The sequence below is a fragment of the Zootoca vivipara genome, chromosome 5, assembly GCF_963506605.1.
Source record: "Zootoca vivipara chromosome 5, rZooViv1.1, whole genome shotgun sequence".
In the NCBI taxonomy this organism is placed as follows: domain Eukaryota; kingdom Metazoa; phylum Chordata; class Lepidosauria; order Squamata; family Lacertidae; genus Zootoca; species Zootoca vivipara.
This window is the reverse complement of record NC_083280.1, coordinates 65,635,473-65,657,507: the sequence shown is the minus strand read 5'-3', so window position 1 is coordinate 65,657,507 and position 22,035 is coordinate 65,635,473. Positions and strand designations below refer to the sequence as shown.

Sequence of the window (22,035 nt, the reverse complement as noted above, 5' to 3'; positions counted from 1 at the left end):
CACTGCCCATCACTGTAGACCAGGCATCCCCAAACTGCGGCCCTCCAGATGTTTTGGCCTACAACTCCCATGATCCCTAGTTAACAGGACCAGTGGTCAGGGATGATGGGAATTGTAGTCCAAAACATCTGGAGGGCCGAAGTTTGGGGATGCCTGCTGTAGACAATACTGAGCTTGATGGACCAGTGGTCTGACTCAGTACAAGGCAGGGTCCTATGTTCCTAAATGTCCTCTTATTATATCCCTCTACTTTATCTTATTTATTTATTTCATAAACTTTATATCTCCTTATTGAAAGAAGAAGTAAAAAACACCTCAAAGTGGTTTACAAAAAAAGATAAAACAATAAAATTATCACTAGGAAAAATTAACAAGACTAATTTAAAATTTGCGGAATGCTAAAATAACAATAGACTAAGAACAGATGAAAACTGTTCGTGTTTTCTTTTCTAATTATGTATGTCTTTCTGGTCTCACATAAACCCTGTTCCAAAGCATCTGCCAGTTCATCCCAGGGCCCAATTCAAAGCAAACATTAGTGTTTAAAGCCCTCAACAGCTGAGACTCCTGATAATACCTGATAAATCCCACTCCTTCCTTACAGACCCCCCCTCAGATGCCAAGATCAGCATAGGGAGCCCCTTTTGGTTGTTCCACAGTCCTCAGAAGCTCAGCATGGTGGTGGCCTAGGACACAGCATTCTCTGGGGCAGCTCTTAAGTTGTGGAACTCCCTCTCTACAACGGTGTGCCTGGCATCTTCTTAAATAGTTCTCAGTTAAAAACATACCTCTTTACCCTGCTTTTGACACTTGAGCTGTATATCTTCAAGACCCATCTTTTTTCTGTTAATGGAATTTTTTTTTTAACTATTGTGCTTTAAATCTTGTAATCTGCCCTGGAGTTTAAGGATGAAGGGTGGGGAAATTAATGATGATGATGATGATGTTTCAAATAAGTAAATAAACAACATATAAAACATTACATTCCTGATAGAAAATTACCTCAGAACTTACAACTGTGTAGTACAAAGCTCACACTGGGAAAAACCAGGAGGGGATTCTTTCTGTAAAGTTGAACATTCGTGGGAGCCTTGATGCTAAAATAAAGACTCTAGATACTCTGAGATGGAAAGGCATTTACATTTAAGGCTAACGTTGCGGTGATTGGCTGTGAGCACACTGAGGCATCAAGCCAAGTTGTTGTTGCTTTTCCAGCCTAAGGGAATGCTTGGGCTATTTGAGGGGAAATGTTAGTTCTGCTGTGAACAATGCAATGACAATTTTCAACATATGGTTTTATGGCTAAAACAAGATACGTACAGTGGTACCTCGGTTTACAAGCACAATTGGTTCCGGAAGTTGTACATTGTAAAGACAACACTGTTTTCCATACTTCAATTGGCAGAGATCCAACAGATAGCCTCCGCAGAACAAATACAGTGGTACCTCGGTTTAAGTACACAATTGGTTCCGGAAGTCTGTACTTAACCTGAAGCGAACTTTCCCATTGAAAGTAATGGAAAGTGGATTAATCTGTTCCAGACAGGTCCGCGTAGTACTTAAACTGAAAATACTCAAACCGAGGTGTACTTAAACTGAGGTATGACTGAAATAATCTGTGAAACACATATTCCATTTAGTTTCTCTCCAGCTGCTACAGTGTCATCGTGAGCAGGAGTCTTTCAACCTAATCACCTAGTACTTAGCCCCCCAAAGGAACCATTTAAGGGCAAAATGTTTTTTTTTCACGGTTTCTCAGCTGTGCTGGCTGCTTGGGTACTCAAACTGAGTGGCTTCAGATTACAGGAAGAGACTGAAGCTGTGTAGCTGAAGCCCAACTTACCTTAGAGACTTTGGATGGTGTCTAGGACTCATAGCTGCCAAGTTATCCCTTTTTTAAAGGGATTTTCCCTTATGCTGAATAGGCTTCCTCGCGAGAAAAGGGAAAACTTGGCAGCTATGCTAGGACTGAGCAATGTCTGGTTTTCAATGTTGTGATGTATCACCAGCTAAACATTGCAATATACTGATCTATCACAATATCTGAAATAAGGATGGAACTATGGAGAGGTGAACTGGGTGATGTTCTGGCAACTGCTACTACTTAGGGGGCTAAAACCGATACATTTTTACTTACCTTTAACATATTGTTACAACTGTTATTTTCTAGCACAGAGCAACTGGGGTGGCAGAAATCACGAGAGAAGCGATGACCGACTTCACAATTGTTTTTTTCATAGCACATGCAAACATTGTTAGCAAGAAACAATGAATCCAAAGAGAGATGTAACACTTACCAAACAAAAAGGCTGCTTGGTCAGATGATCTAGTCTTATATGGTAGATCACAAAAATCAACAAGAGTTTTATTAAGGCTAAGGGGTTAACATTGAAGCACTTTTGTGCAGGTCTAGTCTCCCAAACCAACTCAGTCGGCCCTCACTCTGACTGATGGGCAGAATCATACTGTCACCTGCCATCCTTATCTCCAAGTGGTGAGAGATTCCAAGGGTTTCAGTCAATTAGCCAGGGTTCAATTCCCTTGTAATGAAAGTCAACGGAGACTGTGGTGTCCTTAGGATATATGGTTTTATTGACAAGAATCCAAGGCAATAGTAAACGATAGCAAAATCTGTGCAGCTTGATAATATATTGTTGCATGCCACTCCAATCTCTGAGAGATTCCATGGTTTCCGTGCTCTTTCTCAGGGTTCATGTTTCCTTTTGGAAATGACATACAGTGAATACTGCAACCTCTTTATTATTTATTTACACTTGTAGAATCATAGAATCTGCTCAAAGACCTCCAAAGAAGGACACTCCACCACACTCCTTGGTAGCAAATTCCACTGCCGAACAGCTCCCACTGTCAGGAAGTTCCTCCCAACGTTCAGGTGGAATCTTCCTTCTTGTAGTCCGAATCCATTGCTCCGTGTCCGCTTCTCCGGAGCAGCAGGAGAACAACCTGAGCCTGCGATGGAGGGGTGCACAGCATTAACACCCCCCAAAATTCTCAGTTCTTGTTTCTCCCATAGCCACAACCTTTGATTCAAACAGTCACTAAACATCCTCTCCAATGTTGCTTTCCAGCTTGCTGCTTTACTTCTAAGTCACATCACTACAAACTCAACTTTCTGGATTTATCTGTTGAGGGAGCCCCCCCCCCATTTGATGTCTTTCACCAAGCCTCTTAAACCGCCCCCCCCAATGGCTCATCACCCTGGTTCTCACCTCATCAGAAGGCTGGCCTGGCTATTCCATTAATTCGAAGCCACCCCAAACACACATGGGATCACAGTTTTGGAAGGGTATAAGGAATCATCCAGGATGACCCCTCCCCCAAACTCATAACAGTATTTTGCATTCTGAACCAGAGAGAATCTTTGTGGGGGAAAGATGCTCAGCGTGCACTGCATCTGGAGCTGTACAAATTCTTACTCCTAAACAGGAAACCTTTGAAGGCCTTTGTACCCATTTGCAATCTGGAGACACTATTTTGTGCACCTTGCGCACAGTGCAACCGCACACCCAGAGCAAAGGCTTTCAAAAAGCCTCGTTCTTTCTACCATAATGCTCACTTGTTCGAGAGCTGAGGTGTATGGACACCTAGTGGCAAGGACACAAGTAGCAGCAAATGATTTAAGGATTCCTTTGGCTCACCGCAAAAGGGACGCAGGTGGCGCTGTGGGTTAAACCACAGAGCCTAGGGCTTGCTGATCAGAAGGTCAGTGGTTTGAAGCGGCTTTGTCATGCTGGCCACATGACCTGGAAGCTGTATGCCGGTTCCCTCGGCCAATAACGCGAGATGAGCGCTGAAACCCCAGAGTCGGTCACGACTGGACCTAATGGTCAGGGGTCCCTTTACCTTTACCTTGGCTCACTGCAAGAATGACCAGACAAAGTCAGTTTGACTTGAGTCGATTGAATTGATTCGGCTGCAGAGCTGTCCACGGAAGGGTGTTTCCTTATCTTAAAATAGCACAAGCTGTCCAAAGTAGAGAGTGTCAAGCCGTGTTTACATTGCTGACTATAAGGGGGAGGGAGTTTCTCAGAAGCGCTCTCCTTTCGTTTTCTTTTTACATGCACCGGCAAAACAACATGGTCAAGAAACTTGTTCTCTGCCTCGTAACCCTGTGTCTGGTAAGTATTTTTTTTCCACATTTCGCCTCCCTGTAAGCATAGAAATACCTGTTATTAGACCACAACCTTCTTATTCAGAGGCATTTTGTCAGTCTGTTGTTTTGAGAGTTTTTGCCAACAGTTCTGAAGGAAGGCTGAGTGAGAAACGGTAGTCAGATAGTGGCAGGGTTTGAAACTGAATCCCAAATGGTTGGGGTTTTTTGTTTTGAACAGCGAGGTTAGCTGACCCAGAAACTGTTTGGTTTTTTTCTTGTGTAGGGAAAAGAAGGTACTTTGAGAAGCTTGCACCTCAATAAAGATTATTAAAGCCTTTTTAAAAAAAAACCCACAAATTAAAAACATTAATTCATAAACTATTGGATGCGGCCTGCACAGTAAATTCCTTTTCTTATTTGGCTATGCAACTATCACCGGAACAACATGGTGGTTCTTTCCTTCCCTCAAACGACTACGTTAGGTAAGTTAAAATCTTTGCATACTTAGTTTATTATAACGCAAGGCTGAGTTGTGTCAATAGGAAGTTGGTCATTGCTGTCAACCGGGTGGGATTTCAGCTTTCTTCCTGAATGTATTATTCACAAATATATTTCAGAGAAGCAACAAATCTCTCGCTCTTAGCGCGATGCACTTTAATGGTTGACTGAGTTATTTTACTTTAGAAATTACTCAAAGGGAAGTCCCAAGAAAAACTTGAAGGAAAGAGGGAGATGGTACGTGGTAACTGTCAAGTCTGGGCATGTACCGTTGAGCTCAAGTCAGTAAGAAAGTACCTATGAGTCATTAAGTGTTATTGTATTCATGCAATAGTATAATGTAACAGAATTTTCCATCCCGTGGACCACCACCTCTTGCTAGATATGGGATTTTTGTGTGCTCTGTTCTGTAGAAAAAGTCCCTGCCCTTAAAAAAAAAAAAAGTAGTGCAATAGGGACAAGATTCTAGATCTTCCTGTCATGCTAACTTTCTAGACATGTGAACACATTTCACTTGAGGAACCATTTAAAGATGCAAATTTCTCATCTTCAGCAATTTGTAGGAAGATGGTCTCAGCTGGACTCTATCGTGTGAATTTGCCCTGAACAAGATGAAGATAAGAAATTATGTGGTTTCACTCACCTTAGTACACTGCAGCAGTGCAGCATATTATCAGTTTCTTATTATTGTAGTAAGCATTGTGTAGTAGTTTTACTGCAGATAAGCTAAAAAGATAACAGAAACAGGAAATCTTGTTTTGGGGGGAGGCATGGAAGCATGGCAGGTGCACTAGATTTCTAATATTGTATCTGGCAGAATTTGAACTGCAGTGGCGCAGAAGCTGCACTGATTGTGACAAGGACAGGCTGGAACAGAAATTCCTGCCTTCTTAACTGCGTAATCGGGGATGATTGTAAAAGGTGCAGGATTCCTTCACTACTCTGCTCAGGAGGGGAGAACTCCCATAATCCTTGGTCATTGGTCATGTTGCCTGGGGCTGATGGGAGATAGATTTTTAATGAAATGGCAACATTAACTTGCAAAGCAACTACACTCAGTATGATACCAGACAGGTTACTATGCTATAACATAACATTTAAGACACAGCATGCCCTTAAAAACACCAAAGGAGCCACAGCTGAGTGTACTCTGGTTTCCAGATGGGGAAGGGCTTGCAACATAGGTCAGAAACGTCCGGCCCATGGGCCAGATGCAGCCCACGGAGGCCGTTTATCCGGCCCACGGACCGCCCATGAACCAAGCTGCCCGCTTGGCGAGTCCCCCGTGCGCTGTGCTAAACCGGCACAGCGTGGCTCGGGGACTCGCTGAGCGCCGCCTAAAATGACGTCTGCGCCTGTGCACCCGCGGACATGCGCAGAAGCCATTTCCGGCGTCCCGGACATGGGCAGCGCCATGCCGGAAATCGCTTCTGCGCAGCCACGGACACACGCAGAAGCCATTTCCAGTGCCGCGCTGCCCATGTCTGGGACGCCGGTAATGGCTTCTGTGCATGTCCTGCCCATGTCTGGCCCATGGGCAATAGTCCGTTTGAATCCTCTTACCCACAGCCGGAAAACGTTGCCGACGCCTGGCTTGCAACATCCAACCAACTTCTTCTTCTATTTTTCCTCACAGGAAGGAAAACTTAAGCTATAATCTTGGGGTGCTTATATCTTCCTTGGGGTCACACCAGTAGCCAAGAGTGATTCTCTGAATTATCCACAAGGAAGCCTTCCCCCACAAACTCAGAACTTGCAATCTCTTCTGTGCAGCCTTCTGTCATCAGAGTATATCTGCTTTTGCTTGCTTTGTTTTTTTATTTTCATATGAATAAAACTTGGTAAGGAGTAATTTGGCTGTCTTTATTGCCTATCAGAATCCAAGGAGAACTATTATCTTTTGGGAAAACGCCATAATGCATTGAAATGCAATATTTATATATTCTCTCTCTCTTATATAGGCATTTGATTTTATTACTCCTGGACCACTGCATGAGGATGTTTCTATGCCTATGATGCCCAGAGCACATAAGAAACCTGGGCCAGTGAAAAGTATTTTTAAGCGGAATGTTATCGGGTGTCAGAATGACACACAATATCCATTTCAAGGTCGTTGCTGTGATAGTTGTAAGCCCGGTAGGTATAATTGTATTATTATTATTATTATTATTATTATTATTATTATTATTATTATTATTAATTGTTACAGCAGAGATAAGTGTGCTAGCTCTGGCCTCTGTCACCATCGCCATAACATTTCATATGTCATTCTCATCAGGCTACCTAAAAGGAAAGCATTTGAATATTGCTCTGTCAAGCTCCACTTAAGTCACATTATTAAATAGTTTGGAAATGGATACCTGTTTAACCTCATCACTGTCTGGTTAGCATTGTTCCTGCAATTATTTGGCACTTAGGTGGTGCTGAACAAGACAAAGTGATTCAGGAAATCTGAGACATTCAAGTGGATCACACCATCTTAATGTTTAAACTGGTTTTTGTTTTTTGTTTTGTTTGTTTTTAAATAGGTTCCTTTGCTAAACGGAAAGGTTGCACAAAGGACAACCGTACAACTTCTTGTGAAAAATGCATAGATGGGGAAGAGTATATGGATAACTACAATTATCACCCTAAATGCCTGCGATGTAGTCACTGTGACTCTGAACATGGTATGTTTGCAATCGAGAACTATTGATTGTGATGTATATTGCATTAGAGAGAAATGTTTTAAGTGCATGTCTTTGCAGAAAGCCGAGCATGTGCATGATCCACCTGCAACACAGAGAAAAGGCTTCTTGTCTCCCTGCATGTGTTTCTACGTACAGTGGTACCTCGGTTTATGAACACAATTGGTTCCGGAAGTCTGTTCATAAACTGAAGCGTTCATAAACTGAAGCAAACTTTCCCATTGAAAGTAATGGAAAGTGAATTAATCCGTTCCAGACGGTCTGCGGAGTAAGCGTTCATAAACTGAAGCAAACTTTCCCATTGAAAGTAATGGAAAGTGGATTAATCCGTTCCAGACGGGTCCGCGGAGTACTTAAACTGAAGCGTTCATAAACTGAAGCATGGGTGTAATTGGTTCCGGAAGTCTGTTCATAAACTGAAGCGTTCATAAACTGAAGCAAACTTTCCCATTGAAAGTAATGGAAAATGAATTAATCCGTTCCAGATGGGTCTGCAGCGTTCATAAACTGAAAATTCATAAACCGAGGTGTTCATAAACCGAGGTTCCACTGTATATGCATCAGACTGCATGCTGGGTAGGGTGGTGGCGGCAGCCATTGCACACACTGGCCTCTAGGGGATGGGAACCAAATAACAGAACAGGACTCTTATTTATTAAAACAGCTAAATATTATGTGCTGCTGTGATGTGAAGACATGTAGACACATGGAACAAAACAGAACAAAATGGGTGCAATATAGAAGTTAAAACATGCTTATATCCTGATTTTCATCAACTGAAGACTCTTAAATATATGATCAAGTCTTTGGGTTTTCATTGAACCTCAGGAACACTTAGACTCACAGAGCTGAAGGGGCCTTGCAGATCATCTGTTTCCTTGCAGGGAATACAGGGCTACAGCAGCCCCTAACAGATGGCTGCCCAGCCTCTTCTTGAAGACCACCAGTGAGGCAAAGCCCACCACCACTCTAGTTACTTGGTTGCATTGCTGACTTGCCCTTACCATTAAGAAGTGTCTCCTAATGTTCTCCAGAAAATCATCGGGTGGTAAGCCAGCATGCAGTTATTCCCTGGGGAACAGAAGCACACATGCACATGAAAGGTGGGAGGGTAGCAGCAAGTCTGATAAAGTCCACTGGTGTGAATGAAATTTAGCACACCTTTGTGGCACCACACAATAGGTAATGCAGTTTAAACAGAACATTAGAAACTGGGGAAGAAGTACTAGCATTATAACCAGGAAACCTAACACAACAATCCCAATGGACCTCTTTTTTTGTGACAGTCCTTTGGGAATCAGCATCGTTTCTCTTCAGATTCCTGTGGAATTCATCTGAATCTTCAAAACCTGCCCACTATAAAAAGAACCAGTTCCTTAATATACTGGTTTATATAATAATTTAACAAAATGTTTCTATTTATTTTAGGTTTTGAAGTTGAAAAGAATTGTACCATCCACCAGAACGTAAAATGTAGATGTAAGTCTGGCTACTTCTGCAATTCTTCTGAACCATGCCGCCACTGTGCTCCATGTGATGAGTAAGTCTCCTGCACAGTTACTGACTAAAGGGCGATTTGAGTGAAAAACGGGGACTGGAGACAGGATCTAAAGCATTTTTGAATTGTAGATCTTGTATTTGATCCTCTGAACCTGCTCCCAGTATATGTGGTCTCGGGAATATATCCACCCCATAGTTCCAAACACCTGTTACTTTGATGAGATAGGGTTGACTAGGGATGCACGAATCCTTTAAATTGAACACAGTTTTGTATGTGATCTTCCCTGCAGTGCACATTTTGTACAGTTTACAACACACTGCCCCTTAAATATGCATTTTTGTATGATTTTCTAGGCACTGCTCTTAAAACACACCTTTTGCACATACCTGTATTTTCCCCTGCAAAATAGTTGTTTTTATGCATTTCCCCCATAAAATTTGCATTTTTTGGTATGTACTTCCCCATAAAAGATACTGATCCCCGAATTTGAAGAATGCACAATCATCAGCCTCTAGGGAGCCACAATTTTGCACCCTTGCTCTGTATTCATATGAATGCAACCCTTGATGGTCTGATTTGAAACTTTGTCCAAATCGCAGGCTACTCCTTATGGGACTACCATAAAATAAGTAAATCCAGAAGGAAGAGACTGCACAATAGTTTCCAAACACTAGGTGGCATCTTCGCTCTTCTTCCATGTATTTCCAACCATTCTCTGGGCGTGTTTTGGAGTGGAGCATAATCTGAATCTGAAGTACATCTCTCACCATTCCCCACTAGCTTGGCCAATGGTGAGGGATGATGTACAACCATGACCACACTTTCCAGCTTCTCCGTAATGGACTCTAAGTTTCACCTAAACAGGGATCTGAACCTAGCCTAGAGAGCTACTGAGGAGTGCATGTGCTTACGCTTCAAAGTCGTTTTCTGGAGCAGAATGGAATAAGGGTGTGCATCATCAGCAATAAGTATTGGATACTCCAGGCATGGTATATAAATACCAGGAGCCCGCTCTTTTGCTTCTGCATAGTCCAAGGATGGGAAATCAGTGGCTCTCCAGATGTTGGACTTCAACTCTCATCATTCCTGGCTATTGTCTATGCTGGCAGGGGCTGATGGGAGTTGGAGTCCCGACAACAGTTGGAGAGCTACTGATTCCATATCTTTGGCCTAGCCAGTGTAACAGTGCCTTCTATTTGTTTCACATGAGGTTCTAGCTTCCAGCTCTGGCCATTGACTTCAGAGACTCTGAGCTGGAGAGTCAAAAGATCTAGATTGCAGCTTCTGGGAGGTCCAGCTTGTCAATGTCATTGGAGAATACATTCCTCCAAAAGGAACTTCAAAATTCCTATATCATAATCAGAAACTCAAAAACTTGAGGAAATTGACTATTTTGCTCTGTTCCCTTGACAGATGACCTAATCTTTCCATTATTTTCAAATAATTTATTCACAGGTGTAAAGGTGGTAAAATTCTAGAAAGTTGCACCCAAACCAATAACACCAGATGTGACAGAACAGGTAATTGTGGGGATCTTTGACTTAGCTCTAAAATATACCTTAAACAAGGGAATGATTCCAAGAGAAGAGTTGGCGTTCAGTTCGCTCTTTCAGATGCATGACAACTTCAGTTTTCAGTCAGCCAAACTTTTGGCCATCCTATCACTGGTCACATGTGGTGCATTTGTATATGATGGGGCTCGTAAATCAAAATGTCGGGGTGGGGTTGAGACCTCTCCTACATACAGCACTCACCACTCAGCCTTGGGGTGGGTGGGAAGTGAAAGTCGGCATGGATTGACTCAAAAACTTAGCAGCCACAGAGTGAAACAAACAGCTGTGTGAATGGGCTGTCAGTTGTTTTCAATCTGACTATATTTAAGGGAATGTTATGTATTTTTGTACTGAGCGTGGTGGGGCTGGGTTTCATTTGTTCATTCTACCCATAAAATGGTTTTGTGTCCAAGTTGAACCTCATGAAGCAGAGACCTGCCATGTGAGCCATTAAAGTCTAAAATGCTTATTGGTGAAAAGTATCTGCATATTCTGTATGAAACTTTGCAATGTTCTTCTTAACAGAGATTGTGCAAGATAAAAAAGCTGAAATCATTGCACCCGTTGTAGTCGTTCTGGGGATTTCCATTACAGGTATTGGGATAATGTGTTATGGTAAGTTGATGCACCTTTAAACTTCATTATTTATGTTCTAAAATATGCAGCAACCTGCAATGCATGCTTGAGGGTTGTGCTTATGGCTTACAGTATGTAACATAGACATGGGTCTTTTCATGCCCAGATACATTTAAGAAAAGTTTAAAAGATGGTCTCAAGGTTCATGTGAAAGTACTTCTAGAGAACTAAGGTAGCAAGTCTAACCCCTCTTACCTAGGAGTAAAGGTAAAGGTAAAGGGACCCCTGACCATTAGGTCCAGTCGTGACCGACTCTGGGGTTGTGGCACTCATTTTGCTTTATTGGCCAAGGGAGCCAGCATACAGCTTCCAGGTCATGTGGCCAGCATGACAAAGCCGCTTCTGGCGAACCAGAGCAGCGCATGGAAACGCCGTTTACCTTCCCACTTGGAGCGGTACCTATTTATCTACTTGCACTTTGACATGCTTTCGAACTGCTAGGTTGGCAGGAGCTGGGACCGAACAACAGGAGCTCACCCTATTGCGGGGATTTGAACTACCAACCTTCTGATCGGCAAGCCCTAGGCTCTGTGGTTTAACCCATAGCGCCACCCACGTCCCTTACCTGGGAGTAAGCACTTTAAAATTCTATATGGTTTAGTTCTGAGCTGGTATTCCATCAATCTGTTTTTTTGTCTTCAGCTTTAATCCAAAATTGGATGGGGTAGCAGAAAGTGTAGTCTTTGTACTTCAGGAAATGGGCTTCTAAACTCCACCCAACAACTTGTTTAATCGTGGTTTTAAAACCCTGATTAAGCATACAGTCAGAAGGGGGTGCGAGAAGGGGGTGCTGTGTCACCTCACCTCTCACCCTGTCCCCACATGACTACAGACCTCTGCAGCAATCAGGATCCAACCACCGACTCATCTGGTGAGCAGAAGGTTCAGTACTGCTCAATTTGGCTGCACGGACCCGTTCACCCGATGGAAGCAGGCTACTGGGAACAGCGCAGGGCAGGGCTGTTTGAAAGCCCTTTTGCAGACAGCCTCATGCTGATGTTTTCAGGGGTTGCCTATCTCTCCTGCTTTCCCCCTGTATCCCGCCCCCTCACCTCACCTTTTGACCATCTCGGATCACTGCAGGTGGGCCAACCCAACTCGAGACAATCGGACACTGTCTCATTGCAATCCAGCCAAAACCTTGATCCACCCAAATAAGACCGATACAATTTTGGATATGGACTTTGGCCCAATCTGGTTCACAGCCCTAATGGGCCAGGGTTGTAGAATTCTAGGTCCCTTCCTATTGCTACTCCTGTTGTTTTATGAATGTAGCAAAACAAACAAACAAACCATAGTTCTTTTTTGCGTGGCTGCAGTGTGCAAAAAGAAGAAAACCGCAAAGTACAACGTCAAAGAGCCGCCAAACGGAATGGTGAGTATCCTTTCTTACTTTGAATACAGTGCATGGCATTTACAATAAAAATGGTATATAAATTTTATGAAATAAATATATAAACATAACCTGAGGAATATTGTAAGAAAGAAAATGGGGAAATAACGTTTTTTTCTTAGACAAAAAGTAGTTTTCCTTATCTTTGGGACACCTATTATGTGCTGGCAATGAACTGGCCTAGACCAAAATCAGATCCCTGGTTATATAGTAAATTCAAAGCACATTACAGCTGGCCACATAACAAAGTCCGTAGATCTAGACAGTGTCTTCCTGTGTTTTAATTTATTGGAAGCCACACTGAGGTAACCCAGCCAGATGGGTGGCATTTAAATAAAATTATTATTATTATTATTATTATTATTATTATTATTATTATTATCCCTCCCCCCACTTTTATCCAACCTGAAGGCATACATAATGATAGTTCAGATCTAAATAGTTATAGTAAAGTTCATACAAGCACTGAAATGGAGAGAGTCTGAAAGCTGCTGACGTCAATATAAAAGAAGATATTAATATAACCATATACAGTCATACTTCATGATACGTTTGCTTCATGTTGCGTCTTTTCAGGTTACGGAGGCGCCGAACCTGGAAGTCCCAGAACAGGTTACTTCCGGGTTTGATGTGTCTGTAACCTGCTCGCATGCACAGAAGTGCTAAGTCGCACTTTGCACATGCGCAGGAGCACCACATTGCGTCACGCACGTGCACAGATGTGGTGCTTCATGTTGCGGCCTTTTCATGTTGTGAATGGGCCGCCGGAACGGATCCCATTCGCAACATGAGGTACCACTGTATTCCATAACGCGGCAGGTACAGTTTGTCCTGTAATAATCCTTGTTCTTGGGCTAGATAAGCATGCATGCCTTTTTGCAAACCTTATCACAAACTGACTATTAATCTAGTCAGAAGATGGAACAATCAGATGGACCCCTGTGCATCATTTGGCCATCTGTAACACATCGTAGATGTATTTAAATGCTTCTTTAGATCACATTGAAGTCAATGGTATTTAAATGCCACGAGTAACCTTGTGTTAGTTAGATGAGGGTTTGCCAATGTGGTGTTCCCCAGGTGTTCCTGAACTACAATTCCCTGACCATTTTCTTATGTTTGCTGGGGCTGAAAGCAGGGCACTACATTGGCTATTTCCGTGTTAGTTGATGCATCCATATTAAGACACAAGGTGCCTGGTCTTGTGTCCCTGCTGCAAGGGGCCTTGCACCTCCCTAGGGGGTGAGGCCCAGGCTCACCTTGAACAGCTCAAAGAGGCTCCTGGGACATTGCTGGAACAACTCCTGGGTTGGGACAACTGGCTAAAATGTTTTTAAATGTTTAAAACAGTTCTCATTTTGGTTCCTCTGTTTCATTTTTGTCAGGTTGGTGTTGGTTAAATGTTTAGTTGGGGTTGGTGGTTACATTAATTTGGGTATATCTGTAAACTTGTTGTTGTTGTTGTTGTTGTTGTTGTTGTTGTTGTTGTTGTTGTTGTTAGTGGTTTCTATTGATTTATTGGTTTGTTGCTTGTATAGGATATATTTTGTTTTTAATGTTTGATGTTTATATATATATATGTTGTAATCTGCCCTTACAGGAAATGGAGCCTCTTCATTATCCAGGTATGAAAAATATAAGGATATTATTATTATTATTATTATTATTATTATTATTATTATTATTATTATTATACTGCACTATACCCGGAGGTCTCAGAGTGGTTCACAGAATAAAATCAAAATATAAAAGCACAGAATACATAATCAAAATAAAAACAACCCAATACCCCCCCCCAAAAAACCCCCCACCACATTTTAAAAGGGCATAGGCATGTCGGCCTGTATACAGGGGCGGAGGTGGGGTCAGTCCAACCTGGGTGTCACCACTGAGGGGGGTGACAAAATGCCAGGCAGCACTCACCGTGGGGCCTGCAGCATGCCCGAGCCATGCGTCTCTCCTGGGAGTGACACGGCAGCTTGGGCATCCGCAGGCTCCACGCTGCCCCAAACGGTCCGCCCGCTGCCTCCCCCCAGCTGTAGGGTGACAGACTGAGTGGGAGGAGGCAGGCAGATTCCGGAGGCCCCACAGAGCATCCTGCCATGGCTCGCCCCGCCTTGTGGGCGGCGCACAGCCCCAGGCGTCCGATCGGCTTGCTCCACCGCTGCCTGTATAGCACAGATTTGGCTGTAGTATCATCTTAGTTACAGCACAGACTTGAGCCTGGAAACTTCAGCTGGTCCCGAATGTGGCAGCTAAATTATAAACTGGAGCTGCCTTCTTAGGAGCATGTTAGGAGCTGCACAGGTTTCCAATTGTTTCTGGACCTAATTCAAAGTGCTGTGGCAATCTTTAAAGCTCTTTATCATTTGTTACAAGTTTATCTGAAGGACCACTTACAGGCAAACCTGCAACAAGGCCTCCTATGTGTTCCATCTACCTTGTCAGGAATAGGTAGAGGACCTTATTGGTAGTCATCATTTATGGAACTCCAGAGAGAAGAGGAAAGCAGGGGTCTCTCTAATGGTCTTCCACTACATGGAGAAGACCATTCTTTTTTTAATGGTTCAGTGGTTGTCAGGGACTGGACTGAGGAGGAATGCTGGAGACCGCCTCCCCCTCCTTCTGAACCTTCCAGAGAAGAGGAAGACAGTATAGATTTACAACAGTGATTTGCAGAAGGTCACGGCTCAGAGACAGAAGAGGGACAAAACTGAGAGGGGGGGGGAGAGCCAGAGCAGCTGGCTGACACGTATCATTAGAAAACATTCCAGACCCCCCTTCTCCCAGAACCTGGCGAGCAGTGAAAGTGGGAGAGCAGAAATCTAAGAGGCAAATGGCCTTAAGCAGCCACCGTAAAGGGGGTGGTGCTGTTGACGATTGAGAAGGGGGGGGGGAGGTTACTCAGAGCAACACTATTACCCCAAGAGGCAACATTTCCAAGCTTCTCTCTGTGAAAAATGAATAAAATACATAGGTAAGAACTTATTGTCTATCTGTTACTGGCAGACTGCCGTGAGGGGGAGGGATCAGATTCCCTGAAACCTGATGGGTGGAGTGGAATAGGGCCAGCAATAGACCCTGTCCAGACTCTGTTGCCATCACATGATAGGAAGTGGCCCAATCTGGGAAGTGGGGTAGCCAATGGCATTTTTCCAACCCTCTTTACACCTTCTACCGATCAGCACAAGTGCCAGGATTCAGGATTACATCTTTAGATATGGATTTTAGTGAGACAGGTTTACATGTGTGGCTATTTTTTTTTTTTGGTCATTTGATTGCTTTCTTTTTCATTTGTAAAGCTGTGAGTTCCTATGGAATTTTGTATCGTATCCTTGTCAGCTTTTCTCTCATCTAACTTTGATTAAATTTGAATAATAAAAGTCATGTAAAATTTAAATAAGTGAGCTAGATGTCACATAGTAGACATATGCAACCATCTCTCCCCCCCTTTTCTTTTCAATGGACAGGCGGAGTCCCCTAAACCCCATGCAACCCCTGAGCAGAATAATGATGCAAGACAACGTGCTATGGGATTAAAAATTGGCCACAACTTTATTGAGATTCAGATGTAGGGAGACCTTGGCTCAGGCATTGGCTGTTATCCTCTCCCAGGCCCCAGCTGGGGTTCTGGGAGACTTCAGGGTTATCCAGAATGTATGGGGGGTAGGGCTGGCTCCAGAGAACATATGTTCAAGCAGAGAGAGCCAGCCCCCTGTTCGCCGCCACTGGAAGAGGGGGAGCAATGACAACCTCTTGGCATGGACAATGCTTTCCCCCAATACCCCTTAAGGAGGGACCCCGATCTTGTCGCCGCACAGGGGGTGACCGCCTCATGCTCCTCCCTTTAGGAAGAAAGCCTAAAGAATTCCGCCCAAGGCCTGACAAAGTCCAAGTTGTGACGTATTGCTACGGGAAAGGCGAAACCTCCCAATGCAGGGAAATTCCTTTCTGGCCCTTCAACAGCGACCTTGACATAGCAGCACCTGCGTACCTGTGGAAAAAGGGGGTTAATCTGCAACAGAAAGTCAGTGAACTGCAACGAAATGGTCAATGTGGGCGTGGAGGGTGGGAGAAGCTCTGGAGCCGAGTGGTGCCTGTAGGTAGGATTCAGCTTCTATTGTGTGAGCTGTAAGACCCCTGGCAAACACCTCCCCCAGGCAGGATTGGGCAGTTGGCTGGGGTAGGCGGAGACCCCCTGCATCCTGCCTGGCGAGGTGGTGCCAGATCCAAACTTCCAGGGGGTTGCCTGAAATATACTCGGATCCTATTGTTCTATGATTCAGCTAAGTACATAACATTGCCTTTTGGGGGTCAAGAGGCACGCGACCATGCAAAATGTGCCCCCCATTTTATGTGGGGAGTGGTCATTTTGAAATGAAAAGCATTGCTGAATCAACCCAGGCTTTAGAAAGGTAGTTGTTTGTTTTGAAAGCACACACTCCCACAAGGGGGTGGGGGGTGGGGAAGCACCCTCTGTTAAAATGTATCACCTCAGAGAAAGCAATCTTGTTATAGGGATACTTTTAAACAAGTGTAACTCACTACCAGCTTTGTAAAAATGGAGGTGGAGCAGTCGCATGAGAAGACTATACCTATGAACCCATTTTAAAGTGTTGCCAGACCTTGAGAGAGCTTTTCCCTGCCTTTAAGTCTTTTTTCATAACAATGTGATAATGGGAGGTGGGGGAATAGAACTCGCAAAATTTTGTCTACCATAAAATCCCTGGAGCCTTCTCCATGTGTGAACCCTCCTTGGAATGACATATTTATGGTTTTGCATAGGCCTCATATAAATGATTGTAAAATTGAGAAAAGTGTTATACAGGCAACTCTCGACTTATGTAGGGGCTACATTCAGGGGTTCAATGGCAGGTGGAATTGACAAAGTCTTTTTTTTCCTGCCCCCTTTCTCCCTCCTTTTTTAAAAAACAAAACAAAACAAAAAATTTTTTGTAAACACTTAAAGTTTAATGAGTTTAAGTTAGACGTGCATAAGTTGTGAGTTATCTGTTTATGCAGATAATATTTTGTTGTGGGTTTAAGTCTGGATGATGTCTGAGACCCTTCCAATTCTTTGGGTCCCACACCCAGTGAAGATGAAAATCTGTCGCTGAACTCATTCGACAAGGTTTTTTTTGCAAGACAATGAGCTTCTCTGGCCAATTGAATGTCTTCAACAGCAACCCAAAAGAATGAGCTAGGTTGCAAGAACAAAAAAATGCTGTGGTGCCCTCCTGACTAATGCACAGGCCTTTCTTCCACCCCACCCACCTCACCTAGCTGCTATGTAGGAGAGAGATAGGGGGACAGTTGGGTGTGAGAAGCAGGTTAGGAGCTAGACACAGAAACATGCTTGCTCTGTGCTGGATCCAAATCTGTGATGAATGAAGAAGTAATCATGCTGTGAGCCCCTCCATATTATGCTGAGGTTGTATATATACATAAATAAAACCATATATTCTAAAGACACTTGACCTTCATTCCAAGGACGCCAACCCCGGGAAGCACTTGGAACCCCTAGATTCTCTCACTGCTTAGAGATGGCATGTAACATTTCCCCCCATTTTTTCCTTTCTAGATCTCGATCTGTTGCCTCACATTCCTGTTATTGCAGAGGAGATGTTGCTGTCACAGGTCATGTCTTTTGTTCGGAGACTGAATATGACGCCAAATCGCATAGACGTGATCATGAATGATAATCCAAATAATGCTGCTGAGCAGAAAATAAAGCTGTTAGAATGTTGGTACCAAGAACATGGGACAAAAGATGCTTACAAGACATTGATCACCACACTGAAAGACCTTCGCTTATGTGCCACTGCTGATAAGATTCAAGAAAAAATAGATGGTGCAAGAAAATAGCAATCAGGCTCCTTCCTGATCACTGGTTTATATACCTTCTGTTGATCTTCTGCTCACTTCATGCTTTCATTGGTGTCATCAAATAGCAGATTGGCTACAAAGTATATTAGTTCATTCTGTTCTCTTAATCCAATGAGGTTTCTCAGTGAGGGGTGTATGAGGATCTAAAGGGAAGGAAGGTATGAGTGCTTCCATGATTTTTAAATTCTTTAGAAGTTCAAATGAAATAAAGGAGCCTCGTTTGAAGAGGAGCATGAGATTGTATAGCAGAGAAAAGGAGGCATGGATTAAAAAAAGACTGAGAAACATTGAGTTAATTCTTCATCGAATGCGATCACACTAATTCAGGAAAATAAAACAAATATTCATGAAATCTTTCTTTTGCTGGGGGAAAAAGAAAATTGATTTGTCAACCCAAAATTCAAAATTCGGGAATATTCAGCACAGCTCTCTTTCTAAAGTGCTGAAATGATACAGCTTGCAGACCAGCACTGTTTATGTGTTGGTTGATCACTGCAGGAGTGGGTCTTTTCAGTGGTGGCACCTTGGCTGTGTAATGCCCTGCCCAGACAGGCTTGGCTGGTTGGTGCCTGCCTTGGGGTGAACTTAGTGCTAGTCAAAAACCTTATTATTGTTATTTTCTAGACCCTTTTAATCTGTTCTAGCTTTAAGCTACTTTTGCTTTATGTGACTGCACTAATACTTCTTTATTTTTATTGTTATCGAATTTCACATGGTTTTATTTCTCCTTGCAAGTCACTTGAGAATGCTGTTGCAGCCTATAAAATCTGTTCAGACTGTAAATATGTAAATGAACAATTTATTACAAAAGCTATCACAATTCTCCGGTATTCTCTCCTCATGAAAAGATGGATCCTATATAAATTGCCTGTGAAATTTCTTACCATTTGTCATGGGGGTGTCAGAGAACGCACCTGAGCCAAGGCAGGGGGGAGAGCATAGTGAACAGGAAATGCAGGAAGAGACAGAAGAGGGAGGGGGGGGCAAGCGGAAGGAACTCAGTCGGAGAGGACGCTCCTTGATGCTTGCCAGGAGCATCAACACCACTCCAGTTCCGGCACCGAGGTAGAAGGAATGCCTGTTCGCTCAGCGCAGGAACGGAGAGGGTTAAAATGCAGAGAGCAGAGGAGGCGCTTGGGTCTTCCCAAGCTTTTATGCTAGAGGAGGAGTCATAAATCTCCACTCCCGAAATCAGCTACCGAGGATTCAGACGCATGGGATTATGCCCTGTACTTTGTAAATATGTACAGTACATGAATAAAGACTGCAAATATATATTGGAGTGAGCCGAGGTATTTCTTGTGAAGGCTTCCAGACCCAGTACACCATTCAAAGAATACTATGATTTGTTCCACCACCTTCATCTGAAACCCACCTACATTCTGAACATGCTCCAAAGGCCAATTAGGCTTGGCAACAGAGATGTTTGAATGCAACTCACCCTTTTTTACATGTTTGCAAGTAACAGCTGGGTGTGTGTGGTCCATATTAGGACATGATGCAAGAAGACTGATGCTTTGCTGCTGTGCTATTTTCCAAAATGCAAATTGCAACCCCCCAAGTATATTTTTCCCCATTAAGAGGAGAGCAAGTGAGAGAGCGAGAGATATACATACAGGATATACAATTTTTTTTCCTAACAGGGGAAATAGTATGTTTTACCCTAGCGTATGCATTTTTGTACCCATTATATGGCTGGAGAACTGCAATGCAAAATTTGGAGAAGCATGCATTTTGAATGAGGTCTGCATGTTTTGGTTCGCTGATTGTTTTGGAAAGTGCAAATGCTAACTGAATCTAATTTCTCCCCCATCCCTACTATGGGGCCAAACAAAAGTTCCCTGCCACTACTTTCTAGAAATGGCCCTGTGGATGGGGGTCTCTAACTCCCAACCTACAGGGTCTAAGACTGGATGTTTTGGGTCAAGCAGAAGGAAGGAAATGGGGAGAAGGAGAAAATGACTCAAACATTTCAGGAGCCAGGCCAAGCTCTCCTGCTCACAAAGTGCACAGAGCTTGCATTTCCGTTTTTTGGCAAACTTTAGATGAAAATGGAATTTCCCCAGCAGCTGTGGCTATTCAAACCTTTCTTCTCTTCTTCTTTATTTTTATTTTAAGAAAAGCACCTCAGGAATGAGTCATTCCCTCCCAAGAGAAATGTGTGGGCCTGGCCTATATATTAAAAGAGGGCTGTAACAGTGGTTTCAACCTTTCCTCCATAATCCAAGAGGCAAAAGTCATTCCAATTCCCCACCCCACCCCAAAAAAACACCCAAAGGGGGAAGGAAGAGAAATTAAAACATTTGCACAAATAATAGCAAAGCATGTGCTTATTAGGAGAAAGTCACACCCAAACACTGATGATGAGGATTTTAAAAAAGAAATTTATCACAAATTGCTATAAAAATGTGGAGAGCCAAATTTGACATTGGCAAGATGAGAAACAGAACAAACATTGACAGGTCCTTCCATGGCTTTTGAGACTATTCTCAGTGAAACCAGCAGGGCTTACATCTAAGCAGACCCCATCAACTTGGGGAGTCTGCGATAGCCATGGTGAAAGTTGAAGCAGGGCTGTCTTTTATTTCAGATGCATTAAATCTGAACTCTTTTTCCATATTGGCTTCACTGACTGCTAATCTGTGGTCTCTGAGAGTAAGGTTACCAGATTTTTTTCAATGAATCTGGAGACACTTTGATTGATTGATTGATTACTACACATTCGGGACATTGATGCTGCAGCGATGGTGATGGCAGAGGGGTGACCACCGCCTTGACCTCAACTGCCATGTTTCCCCTTCCTCTGAGGCTTCTATCTCCTTTCTCCATGAGCCTAGGCAGCCCCTGAGTTGTTGGTTCTTTGGTGGTGGTGGGGGGAAGCAATGTGTGGTGGGTTAGGCATGGAAGGCGGAGAAGGCGGGCTGAGAGCAGCGGCGGCAGCAAGGTTCGGGCAGTGCGATGCCTCCCTTCCCATTGGAGCAGCCCCAATCCCATGCATGTAAGCAGCAGGGGGCAGCGATCCCTCAGCTGGGAAGGGAGGCTTCCCCTTGCCTAACTGAGAAATCCCTCCCCCCTCCTGCTTGCACACAAGCTCTGATAGGCAGCATGAGCAATTACAGAACAATTAAATCAAGAACAAATAGATTACAAAACAGTTTTTATCCAAGAGCTATAACCATCTTAAATGCTGCAACTAAATAATATGATCTTGGGGAGTTGCGATGTGTGTGTATGTGTGGCTGTAATTGTGTTTTTGTTTTTGTTTTTATGGAATGGCATTCAATTTTGTTGTACTATGTACAATGACAATAAAGTATCTGTCTGTCTGTCTGTCTGTCTGTCTGTCTGTCTGTCTGTCTGTTTGTCTGTCTCTCTATCTAGCCTCCCTTCACAGCTGAGAGATCCCCGCCCTGCTCCTGCTTGCACGCAAGTAGGAGTCGGGAGGCTGCTCCGATAGGCAGCATGAAGCCTCCCTTCACAGCTTAGTTGCTGGGGTCAGGGAAGGTGGAGGCAACCCGGAAGCTGCATCTTAGAGCCATAGCTGTCAAGTTTTTTAAAGGCAAATTCCCTTATGCTGAATAGGCTTCCTCGCGAGAAAAGGGACAACTTGACAGCTATGCTTAGAGCCCCTGCACCACCATCATATGGGGACTTCCAAGCAGCTCCTGAAGCCAACCAGAGCCAACTGCTCTGGGCTGCTGAGACTGCCGCTGCTGCGTTTCCCAGCAGCGTGATGGAATCCAGGGACATTCCGGGGATGGAATTTG

The 22,035-nt window shown here is 43.6% G+C and overlaps 1 protein-coding gene across 3 annotated transcripts; it reads left to right on the top strand.

The window, feature by feature from the left end:
* The first annotated feature begins 3,783 nt into the window (after window positions 1-3,783).
* Window positions 3,784-21,111, top strand: FAS (Fas cell surface death receptor). Of its 3 annotated transcripts, none has more exons than XM_060274875.1 (10): window positions 3,784-4,139; window positions 6,574-6,748; window positions 7,141-7,281; window positions 8,728-8,839; window positions 10,256-10,320; window positions 10,879-10,968; window positions 12,309-12,364; window positions 13,983-14,007; window positions 16,234-16,409; window positions 17,964-18,181. In XM_060274875.1, the coding sequence occupies exons 1-10, from the start codon at window positions 4,080-4,082 to the stop codon at window positions 18,042-18,044; spliced, it is 981 nt and encodes a 326-aa protein (XP_060130858.1). In that variant the 5' UTR covers window positions 3,784-4,079; the 3' UTR covers window positions 18,045-18,181. The 3 variants fall into 3 exon arrangements, with proteins under 3 accessions (XP_060130858.1, XP_034994349.1, XP_034994348.1); XM_035138458.2 differs by lacking the exon at window positions 16,234-16,409 and adding an exon at window positions 4,398-4,596 and having other exon boundaries at window positions 3,788-4,139; window positions 17,964-21,111; XM_035138457.2 differs by lacking the exon at window positions 16,234-16,409 and having other exon boundaries at window positions 3,788-4,139; window positions 17,964-21,111.
* The last annotated feature ends 924 nt before the right edge of the window (window positions 21,112-22,035 follow it).

Coding starts and splice junctions, on each gene's coding strand:
- FAS (XM_035138457.2), top strand. CDS start 4,080: ATGCACCGGCAAAACAACATGGTCAAGAAACTTGTTCTCTGCCTCGTA. Junction 12,365..13,982: donor AAGAGCCGCCAAACGGAATG/GTGAGTATCCTT, acceptor CTGCCCTTACAG/GAAATGGAGCCTCTTCATTA. Junction 14,008..17,963: donor GGAGCCTCTTCATTATCCAG/GTATGAAAAATA, acceptor TTTCCTTTCTAG/ATCTCGATCTGTTGCCTCAC.